General features: G+C 36.8%; 1 protein-coding gene across 1 annotated transcript; it reads left to right on the plus strand.

The window, feature by feature from the left end:
- Positions 1–978: 978 nt before the first annotated feature.
- LMOD3 (leiomodin 3) lies at positions 979–9,987 on the plus strand. Its single transcript, XM_039851597.1, has 3 exons — positions 979–1,388; positions 3,539–4,957; positions 9,961–9,987. Exons 1-3 carry the CDS (start codon positions 1,095–1,097, stop codon positions 9,985–9,987), a joined length of 1,740 nt encoding a protein of 579 aa, XP_039707531.1. The 5' UTR covers positions 979–1,094.
- Positions 9,988–12,095: the final 2,108 nt, after the last annotated feature.

A 12,095-nucleotide genomic window follows, 5' to 3' on the forward strand; every position in this document is an offset into this window, starting at 1 on the left:
AAATAATCTTGTACACCTGTCATTTTACTCATATGGGAATATAGCTATAGAATAAAAACATGGATGAAAAAATTCTAAAATTTTTTTTAAATTTTTTAAAAAGTAGGATAAAAAATTCTAAAGGTAGAATGGCTAAGTCAAAGGAATGTACATTTGTCATTTGGATAAATACTGCCATTTGAAAAATATTGCCATACTCTGAAGTTATGAGAAAAATCTTCTCATGCTTTCTTCTGGTACTTTTTTTTTTTCTTACATTTCAGTTTAGATCCATTTAAATTTATCCTGGCTTAATAGATACTTAATTAAAAAAACAATTATTTAAAATATTAAACTCTCTACTCACAGTGGAAATTCAAGTGCTGGTTGTCCCCACCTGTTAGATCACAGGATCTAGATGCAAATAGGACATCTTGCAAAGGTTCAGCTTACACGGCAGATGAGAAACACAGCCAGACCTCTGCTCTGCTGTGTGCAGGTTTATTTGCTTCCAGAGTCACATTGTAGTGAAGAGGCAAGTTCCTTCAAATGAAATTTTCACGTTAGTAGAACCCGAGCTGTTGGTTGGATTTTCCTTCTGAAATATTGTAAGTTGCTTTAATCATTTAATCATTTAATCATTTAAGAAGTGGTCTCCCCTCTGTATTGGGGTATGTGTGTATGGGCTGCATGAACTTGTGTATGGGCTGCATGAAGTTGTGTATGACAATGTGAATGCATATGGGATTAGAATCCTTTTTTTCTTTTTCCCCACAGTGATTCTGTAGACCTGTTACTCACTGGCAAACCTAAGCAGCTGTACTAAAATGTCAGATGGATTTGCACAGCTGACTCAAGTTGCCAAAAAGAGAGCAGCATAGTAGTTCCATAAACTGACTGTATCCAGCCAAGCCCTGCTTAATATAGACACGACATGGTTTTCGCTGCAATCACTCCTTGCTGCTCAGCAAGCACCACTGGGGTCGCTGGGGAAAAAGCTCTCAAAGTGGTGTTGACCTGGGACACTTGTTAATTGGAGGAACTTCTTGAAAGTTATTTAAAATCATCTTTGATTATTTCTCCTTTTCTAGTAAGAAAAAATACAGAAAAAAATCATGTCAGAGCACAGCAGGAATTCAGATCAAGAAGAACTCTTTGGTGAAGAGATTGATGAAGATAAAATCTTGGCCAACTTGTCCCCCGAAGAGCTGGCAGAACTGCAATCGGAAATGGAAGTCATGGCCCCTGACCCCAAGCTTCCCGTGGGAATGATTCAGAAAGATCAAACCGACAAGCCACCAACAGGACACTTCGACCATAAATCTCTTGTTGATTATATGTATTGGCAAAAGGCATCCAGACGCATGCTGGAAGACGAACGCATTCCTGTCACCTTTGTGCCATCCGAGGTAATCAGGGATTTGTGTACAACAGAGAAATGGCTGTCTGGAATGGCAGTTGTCCATGTCGAAATGGTCATTTCTCAAGATTTCATGTCCTTAAAGATTAAATTGTAATATTTAATCCTACTCCAGATTGGAACTTTCTGAAATACATGGTATGGCTGTGAAGGAAAAGTTGGTAATTTCTTGTAAATGCCTCCTTTTAAAAAGCTGCTGTTGGGTTTGCTGTGTAGAAAAAAGCTTGTATTCTATAGACATAGTATTTAATGAATTAACTCATAACCCAGAAACAATTGTTCTTAACTCTTTTTTTGTTTTTTTTGGCTCACGGGCCCCATTAAGAAGCCGATGAAAGCTCTTTACCCTTCTGGCACATACATACACAATATTTCACATACAGTTTTAAGGGTGTCACAGTTCCCATGAAGTCCATCCGCACACCCTAAAAGTAAACCATGTCAAAGAACACAAAATATCCAACATTCGCAGTGCATTAGATATCAGTTATAAATTTATAAATTAATAGCTGTTAAACTGTTTTAAAGATAGTTCTTAAATGTTTTTGTATGAAAGGTAGAATTGCGATTAAATCTATAAACTTCTTGCATATTAGCATACTTTTTTCTAATGTTCTACTTAAAAATAACTTAGAAAAAAAAAAGAGAGATTACCCCCAGGTAAAGTCTCTTTTAGTTATCCCTCCTGATATAGATAGATCTTGTCACATTACTATCAGACTGGCTGTAATTAGAAAAGTTATAAATTGGTCTCACAGTCAGGAGAGTTTAAACTTGTACTGAACTCAAGAAAATAAATTAACAACTTTATCAGGTTAAAGTTAAAGGTAAAATTTTCAGACATTTTACAATTAGAGGAAAAGCAAATTCTATATGAACAATTTCAGGAAAAGAAAATTGATTGGGTACTTTTTCTACTTTTCCTACCCTTGGTATAATTTAAACAGCTTGATGGCTGGCTCCCCCTGCTGGGGAATATGAGAAATGCAGCAGTGAAGGTTTTAGGAAGTTAAGGTGTTGTCAACTGTCAATTCCAACCTATAGTTTTATGAGCAATAAGATCAAGTTCTTATTCAAATAAACCTGTGTCTCAAACAGCTACACCAGCTTTACAAGTGATACCTCTGAGGTGTCATACTATATAGGAAAGTGAATAAATTGAAGGGCAGCGATCTAATAAACACTGTTGATAAAAGGCTGACACTTTCCTTCCCAGACTAATCGATTGTTTCTAAATCTCTGCATAATCTTGTTCCCTTTTGTAGTTTGCTCTGCCTCCTAGATACCTTCCTTCAAAAGAAACTGGACTAGTGAACCTGTCCTTGCAGTAGCCAGGGCAGTTTTCACAGAGCTGAGGAGACAAAATCAAAGTCAAGGTTTTTGGTTTATTCCAACATATCAAACTGCTCTCATTTCCTCTACAATATATTATGTTTTTAGGGAGACACATTACACAGATTAGCAAGCATATGAGGAATGTAAATTTTGGTTATGGCTATATGGAAATTGAGTAACCTAGGGCCATTAAATGTAAAGATGCCTATTCAGCTATATACAAAACGAAGACTTCAATGTATTGGTAGAAAACTCCACAGGTTTTCAAAACATAATCATTAACTGCTTCTGGAACTCTGCAGCATTTCTAAAAATAGTACAAGTTCCAAACACTAACAGAGGTTTCATTTTAATATACTGGTAGAGGTAAACACAGCCCAAAAATGTATGTTTGTGTGTTTGTGTGTGTCTATAAAAAATTATCTTTATTTTGGTTATATTTGTCGACAAAACTAATATGTGTTTTAAACTTTGTTTAAGAAAAACTCAAACACTCTAGAATTATATACTGTAACAAGTGAAAATCCTCCAAGTGCTCCCCCTTCTCAGTTATCTTAATGGTTACCTCTATTACTAAGAGATAACTACTACTTTGGTAAACAATAAAATAGACTTTTTTCTTATAAACTTTCATATATGGCATGTGTGTATATATATGTACAAACATATACATTTACACAAGTAGAATACTATACATAGTTAATTTGCTTTTTTTCTTGATAATAAATCTTCAGTAGATATTGTTCTACTGCTTCACATTTCTTCACTGCCATGTATTCTAAACCTTACAAACCTCTCTTTTAGGAAAACACTCAAGAGCAGCTTGAAGAAAGAGACAAAAGTGATAAAAAGGTATCCCAGTATTTAAAAGAAAAGCTCAATAATGAAATTACTTCAAATAAAAGAGAATCAAAGGGCAGCAACATTGTCCAAGAATCAGATAATGAGGATAATAATGAAGATGATGACGATGATGAAGATGATGACGATGATGAAGATGATGACGATGATGAAGATGAAGAAGATGATGAAGATGATGAAGGAGAAAATGAGAGTGAAGGGAGTGATGAAAAAACTAAAAGAGAAGACAAAGGTGAAGTAAAGGAGCAAGTCAGAAATAGCAAGAACAACTGCCAGCGGGTAACTAGTGAAGCATTTGAAGAACAGAAAGACAGACAAGAGGCCCAAGAAAAAAGTGAGAAAAAAGTGTCAAAATTAGATCCTAAGAAGTTAGCTCTAGATACCAGTTTTTTGAAAGTAAGTGCAAGGCCTTCAGGAAACCAAACAGACCTAGATGGGAGCTTGAGGCGAGTTAGACAAAATGACCCTGACATGAAGGAACTCAACCTAAACAACATTGAAAACATCCCCAAAGAAATGTTACTGGACTTTGTCAATGCAATGAAGAAAAACAAACACATCAGAACCTTCAGTTTGGCAAACGTGGGTGCAGATGAGAATATAGCATTCGCCTTGGCTAACATGTTGCGTGAAAATAGGAGTATCACCACACTCAACATCGAGTCCAATTTCATCACAGGAAAAGGAATTGTGGCCATCATGAGGTGTCTCCAATTTAATGAGACACTAACCGAACTTCGGTTTCATAATCAAAGGCACATGTTGGGCCACCACGCTGAAATGGAAATATCCAGGCTTTTGAAGGCAAACAACACTCTCCTGAAGATGGGCTATCATTTTGAGCTTCCAGGTCCCAGAATGGTGGTAACCAATCTGCTCACCAGGAATCAAGATAAACAAAGGCAGAAAAGACAAGAAGAACAAAAACAGCAGCAACTCAAAGAGCAGAGAAGGTTAATAGCCATGTTGGAGAATGGGTTAGGGCTGCCACCAGGGATGTGGGAGATGTTGGGAGGACCAATGCCAGATTCCAGAATGCAGGAGTTCCTCCAACCTCCTCCTCATCCTCCCAACCCCCAAGCAGTCCCCTTCAGTCGACAAAATGAAGTGATGAAAAAGCCATCACAGCCTCCTAAGTACAGGACAGACCCTGACTCTTTCCGGGTGGTGAAAGTGAAGAGGATCCAGCGTAAAACTCGGATACCGGAAGACAGAGAACCACCTGAAAAAACCAACCTCAAAGATGTGATCAAAACACTGAAACCAGTGCCGAGAAATAGGCCACCCCCATTGGTGGAAATCACTCCCAGAGATCAGCTCTTGAACGACATTCGACACAGCAACGTAGCCTATCTTAAACCTGTAAGTAGAAGGAGGGAGAAATGGTGAACAACCACAATAAATGTTTCCCAACTCTATTCCCTATGCATTTTAACACTAGGAGATTCTCACTAATTGTGACTAGAGGAAGAACACTGGCAGATAACCAGATCTAAGTTACTGGTTATCACCAAGGACATAGATCTGTGCAACCTCTGTAACAATAATATCAACGTCTAACAGTTACTAAGCACTTACTATAGGCCAGATTCATTATGTAAATTAACTCATATAATCATCTTAATCCCATGAGGTAGAAAATGTTATTCTCCTCATTTTATTAAAAGGAAACTGAGACTTAGGGAAGTTAAATAACATCTAGGAGATACAGGTAGGAAGTGCTAGATTTGACAATGAAATTCAGTTCTAAGTCCAGGGTCAAGTTTTTCTTCACCCTAAAGACACAGAGCTTACAATCAGAGAGTTTGAGGAATCGCTATCGGAATAAGTAAGAATGAAGCCTAATTAGGCCAGTCATTGGCAGATAACTGAGTGCTTCTGAAATGTTTAAAACCTATTGGTTCGTTTTTAGTAGATGAAGAGAGACTACCTGCAACTGCATTTATACTCTCTTCACTTTTCAAGCAGGCAGACAGGTGGTAAACCAGGTTAGTGTCGCCACAAATTAATGGAGTTTTAAAATATTTTACTATTTCAGTAATATTTACTATGATTCACTATTACTGCTGCTGATACATAAAAATGTTCTATTCCTTGCAAGTTAAGTTACAGAAATAATTTTTTTTGTTATTGCTATGATAGCATTTATGGAGGCTGAAAGGTATGTGTCCATAGGTGGTGGCTAATTAACTATTTTAAAATCTAGTGTGTAATTTAGCTGAAATTACATTGACAAAATAGTTAACATATTATTTCATCACAGAGTCACAATTTTTTCAAGATGTTTTATACAAATTTCCATTAAGCTTTTTTTTCTGCTTCAAGAGCTATCCATTGTAAAATAAGAGTTGTTATTTATTCACACACACACACGTGTGTGTATGTAGTCCCTTATTCCCATCTTTTGGTAATGCAGAATTGACAACAGTTCCCTCTTCTAAATCAAAGATGACTTTCATCTGTGATCTAGGGAGACTCTGACTCTTGCTGCGGCAGGAGCCAGGGGGAGAAAGCTAGAGGTCACATGAGGAGAGTTCTTTGCTTGCCCTTGGGCACAACATCAAGACATTCTGCACCTGCTCTTCTCCAGGCAGCCAGACCTCAGTAGGGGGTGAATGAGGGTGGTGTTTTGAGAGAAACTAGCTTTATCACTTCTGTAACCACTTATTGGTAAAGCATATCCAAGCTGCCTTGTGGCTACATAGTCAGAAAATAACTTGTCAAAAAGAATGAAGAGAACTCTTTTTAAAACCTGCATTAAGGCTGCACGTGAATTCAGAGTAGAAGAGAGGATGAAATTCAAATGATCATCTGTCCTAACTCCCTGCCTTCTGTGGGATATTCTACTAAGCAAATCTGCTTTCCCTGGAGTCTGTTCTACTCCATCCATTCACTTACTCATTAATGCAACAAATATTTACGTAGTGTTCTCATGTGTCAGGCACCATCAGAGGAGTCAGCGACAGAGCAGTGAATAAGACAGGAACAGTCTCAGCATCATAGAACTTATAATGTAGGGTTTATAGTCTTCATAGTCAAGACACTACCTTTTACTCAACTGAGAACACATCAGCTTTGAGTTCAGGTCCTAAAGCAAAAGACATTAAAATAAATTCATGATGATAATTGCAAAATGCACCACCCTACTAAGTACTACAGTTTACATTTTCAATCAGTTCTAAATTGTTATCAATTTTAAGTTGTGTTTTTTAATGTCCACTAATAAAACATGTTTCAAATTACACTCTGAACTAATTTTTGACTTGATGGTCTTGCATATCAGTCTCTGCTTTGAAATGCCTTTTATGTGTTCCAAAAGATTGGCAATTTCTCCTGCTTTCAGTTGCCTGGCTTGGCCTGCAATAGGCATCTCTGCATGTATTTCAGATACAAAATGTCACATAACTTAATCTACGTGGTCCTATAAAATGCTCTGTGAGAAAAATGAAAATGCATCATTCCACTGATGAAAATTCACTTCACTAATGTCAATTTTCTCCCCACTGCTCCATTTTTGTGTCTTGCCGCATACACAATAAATTTCTGCTTTAATGCCAAATAATAGTGTAATCTTTTAAGACTTTAAAAATCATTTTATTTTGAAGTCATTTTAGACTTACAGAGTTCAAAAACGGTTTAAAGAATTGTTACATGCTCATCACATTTTGCCACATTTGCTTTATCATTCTTTAAAAGAAATTTTACATGGCAACACAGCTGTAGCATGAGCAGTAGCTCAGTGGAGGCACAAACAGAAAGGCTGATGCATCTGCTTGCACATGCAGCCAATTATTATAAAACACCATTGATTGTGAGATGCTTTCTGATTTCAGGTCTGTTGAGACATCACTAAATGTACATCTTAGACTCGGCGAAATACTGTAAATGCCATCAGTGATGATATCACAAAATCTCAGCAGAAAGAGAGATTTTTGGCCAGTCAAATGAGACACAACAATGCTCATTTGGAGAGGTGAAACTAAAGGTTTTCAGGTTTTCCCCTCTTGCATTGGAGGACAGAGATGCTCTCTGAACCCCCTGGATTTTCAAGTATGAAGTTAAAATACAACTTTGAAATCTCGTGTTTTTTTACTGATATTTTTAACTAGACTGAATGTCAAAAACACAAAAACATACTTAGAAATTATTCTTAGAAAATTTTAAAAAGACCAGCTTTCCTTTCATGTACTTAAAAATGTTATTTTCGTATTTTCTAGAGCATATCTCATTAAGTAGTCAGTTTGTATTTTAAAATTGTATATTTTTCATTTTAAAATTTATTCTCTCCCCACACCCTGCTTCTGGCCCAAGATTCCTGAAATGAAGTATCTACCAAAGAATAAAGGGAAATTTATATACTTGGTTGGCTACCTCCTTCTAGAAGTTGCCCTTCTAATTCAGTTTAGAAGAGGTGTATTCTGAAAGCCAAATATTGAAAACTAGTGGACTTAAGGCCAGATCTGAAAGTCTGTGTTTTTTTTTTTTTTTGGCTTGAGTATTATGATATAAAATAAGAAATATCACATTAAAAAATTCAGATGTCTGGCTCCACTTGAAACATCAGATCTGGCCACACGGCTTGCGTTTGCATGTCACAAATCAGCTGGATCTGTGTATTGGCTTCTCTCTTGAGCTAGATTATGCACACTCCGGTTTCTCTCAGTCCCCACCATGTCCTACTGCCTGACATCTGGTCTCCTTCACCCTTTTCCGTTACTTATTTGACTCCCGTGGAATGTTTTAGTTTTTCTTGCTCTTGTTTTCAGCTATATTTTAAAAGTCTTTGTCTTGTCTAACACACTGAATTTATTAGATAATGACTATGAGTTACTAACTTTGAATCAATATGCTAATAGTCCAAGGACATAAGCCTTGTACAGGCTTAGCCCTCAAGGCAAATGTACGATTTTCTTTCATCTTTAAAAATTCTGTGGTCCATTCACTGCCTATCATCCCGGGCAAGTATTCAAACTTTTTGCTGAGATAAAAATCCCATCTGTAGCAACTGTTTGATTCTCTGAGGCCAACTGCATGTATGTCATATGGAATCTTCTGTGCTAATCAAACAAGGTAACTTTTAACATTCACTCAATTTCACTTCGGGCTCACCTATATTTATTTGTACTGCTTCCAGCCAGTTTCCTAAAGACACTGCTAAATTTCTCCTTTGAAAAAACTTCAGTATAATAATATGAACAGCCTTATTTAGCCAAAAGACTCCATGATGCGTGAGCAGTTATAACTATAAAACTAAGATTATAGGCTCTTGAGCCTTATTCTTCATCTCTGGCCATTTCTTCTATATCTCATAAGATCTTTCTCTTCAACTAGGTTCTCTAGTTCTTATCCTTCCGCAATTTCTCCTCTTTCCCTTGAGCGAGCCCTACCAAAGTACAGTCACACGGTTCCCCTTCTGAAAGTCCAGCACCAGGGAGGGAGAGGGTCAGGAACGCATGGAGAATCCCTGGTTTGAAGGTTATACAGGTAGCAGCAACACATCAAAGGTCCTCTCTGATGGGCAGGGTTCTAGGAAACCTTTCTAGCCAAAGGTCGTGGGCAAAGAATTGCCTGCAAGAGGGGCCAGAGCAGATTTGACCAAAATGATTCATCATATTGGCAGGTGGGCATGGCCAATAGAAATAGAAACATTCTTAGTCATTACTATACAAACTCTAAGTGTCCTATGGACTTCTTCAGCCTTCTATGGAAGGTGGTATGTATATAATAGATGAGTCACCCTCCTAAGACATACCACTTGAAATCCTTTGAGAACTTGCCTTAAGTTATTCCTGTGAAGCAGAGCTACAAGTTCATCTGCAGTTAGACTCTTTTGTGATTTTTTTCTTTTTGCAACATTGCGTTTTTAAATTTTTGTGAACATCAAAGAAGGAATGTGCTTCAAAGAGGAAAGACAGGTTGTTAAAAGAACATATATTTTATATTTTGTGGTGGTATTTTTTGATGATTAAGGCATGAGTACTAATATCAGGCAGATCTAAGTTCAAATCCTGGTCTGCCACTTTCTAACTATGTGACCTTAAGCAAATTATTTATCCTGTATAAACCTGTACCACACATCTGGTAAATGCTAGTTGCAGGAGTTGAACCCAGGAGACTCCAGCACTTGCCCTTTTGTTTCTAAGATATGCTTCACATGTGCTCAAAGCTGTTGGGTTGATCCCTGGTATCAGCAAATGCTAGTGAATGGTAGTGGTAGTTGTTCTTTTCTCATGATTTGGGAGCTCTCTGGCCAGAATGCCTGATCCATTCTGCATCCTTTGAGGTATGTAAATGTCATTTTTGCTGTAAAGCTCTTGAATTTCCAGGATTAATTTTCCACTTTTCTTCAAATGCTTAAATCACAGGTGCAACTGCCAAAAGAACTGGAATAAGGGGTAACAGAATAATCTAGAAGAACAAGGAATTGAAGTAACGACTCTTGAATTAGAGTTTGGAGACAACATCAGCAACATAATTCTGGATCCAGGTGGTGAAACTGGGAACAATTCAAACATCTGATAGGAGTATTTTGTAAAAGGCAGAATGCTTGGCCAGGGACAAAATAGAGACTGAAAAGGAAGGAGAAAGGAGATAAAATAATATTCAGTCAACAATTTCTACTTTCAATCAGTTTGAGTGACAGGTGAAATTTAGAGTTATGCTTCTAGCACAGAAGTTTAAAATAAATTGTAAATGTTTGCCTTACTATTACTTTCTTCTGCTAAATAACAATAAATATTATAGAAATGTTAAAAAAATTTTCTACTTCCATCTCCTCTGCTTTAATTCACCACACAGTATCTTAAAAGGAGCAAATCATGTTTTATTCCATGGAAATACGAAGGGTAAATTGAGCTCAAGGCCCTTCTGTTGCTTTGAAAGGGAAGAATTGTTAATTAGCTCTTAGAATCAGGAGATATTTCCAGTTTCCAACTCTGCTTAGCTTTCTTGCTTTGCCATTGCTCTGATGTTTGGGAGTATACTTCTGATAGGAGTATCTGTGGAAAGCAGAATGTTTAAGCTGCAGAACATGGAAAAAATGAAGTATTTCCAGAAAAAATTATGGCAAAAACAAACCCCGCGTGTATACAAAAACTTCCCTGTTTTCATACATATAGAGACAGTGGGAGATAGTATGCTACATTTGTAAAACAAATTAATAAATTATAGATAATATAGTTATTGAGAAACTTTTGATTTAGGTAACTATATTTTGTTTGTTTTTGTTTAGTCTGTGACTCTAAATTGACCTTGTTGCTCTCCTCAAAAATACTCTAAATAAAACTTGCTATGGAATTAAACTGAAATTCCTTATCCTGTCATTCAAGGCCCTCCATTCCCTGGCCCCAATTTATTAATCCAGTCTTATTTGCCACAAATCTTTTATACTTCTCTTCATGAAACATTCTCATGCACTCCCTTGTGCCTTTGCTCTCACTGACCCTTCTGTAGAATATTCTGAGAGACTTCCTTTCTACTCTTCATTTATGAAAGTCCTATTCTGTCTTCAAAGCCTAGGTGAGACCCCAATCCTCCATAAAAATCTTCCAGACAACTCCAATCTGTGTTCTTTCCTCCTTCCAAGTTCCTAGAGCCCTTAATTATCCGTTCTAGTCACTAGATGCATAGAATCTGAAATTTTGTTTAAGACTCTAGAAATCAAAAAATCACACTTTGATGCTTTTTCTCTCCTTTACCTGAGTAAATGATTGGCACCTGCCTTCTTTCTCCTTTTATATAATCATAGATAGCAATAACAAGCCAAGCAGGCTAAGAGGGAATTAATTGAATGGGGACAGACTTAAAACAATATATTTTTTGGAAGGTTAAGCCATGGTAAAGAAATATGGTGTTTCTATTTTTTAAAGATAACTTAGTGTATATGAAAGTATCCACATTGTTATGATTATTAATCAATCAATTTTAGAATAGCCAACAACTGATAGTTTTGTTTTCTCCTTTACTATTTCTATAAAACATGCTTGGATATAAAGCAGGCTAGTTAAGTCAATAAATAAAACTTTTTAAGTGTCTAACATATTCTACATCTAAAAGACTAAACACTGATAGGACAAAGCGCTCTCATCACGTTTAAAAGCTTAATGCATATTTGTGGTTGAGGTTCTGAAAAGCCCTTATGCATTTGCTTGTAGAGGCCACAGTGTTAATAAAGCCAGGAACTTCAAAATGTACTGATCATCCTGAAAGAGGACTTGAACCTTAGATGTGCAAAAAAAGATGATCCAAATTCACAGCTTATTGCTTCAACACACAGGAGAAGTCATTCACTATATGCTTTTTCTATCTACCCATTTCTACCCTAAAAATCTCCGAAAGGTTTAATTTGCTTTTAAAATGTAATAATTTCCCCCAAATGTTTGCTTCTTCTGACTGAGGGGTCGAGACCCGACTGGAGGTTGTTGAGGAGTTACCCGGCCTGTTCAGGTTGATGACATGAAGTAGATGTGTGGGCCAAGGAGTTCCTAGTGCCATTAGAAAA

Source organism: Pteropus medius, unplaced genomic scaffold (assembly GCF_902729225.1).
Source record: "Pteropus medius unplaced genomic scaffold, Ma_sr-lr_union100, whole genome shotgun sequence".
In the NCBI taxonomy this organism is placed as follows: Eukaryota; Metazoa; Chordata; class Mammalia; order Chiroptera; family Pteropodidae; genus Pteropus; species Pteropus medius.

What these genes read in the sequence shown, in the direction of transcription:
- LMOD3 (XM_039851597.1), top strand. Translation starts at nt 1,095, where the DNA reads ATGTCAGAGCACAGCAGGAATTCAGATCAAGAAGAACTCTTTGGTGAA. An exon ending in TCACCTTTGTGCCATCCGAG is followed by an intron (nt 1,389 to 3,538) that starts GTAATCAGGGAT and finishes CCTCTCTTTTAG; the next exon opens with GAAAACACTCAAGAGCAGCT. An exon ending in ACGTAGCCTATCTTAAACCT is followed by an intron (nt 4,958 to 9,960) that starts GTAAGTAGAAGG and finishes CTTAAATCACAG; the next exon opens with GTGCAACTGCCAAAAGAACT.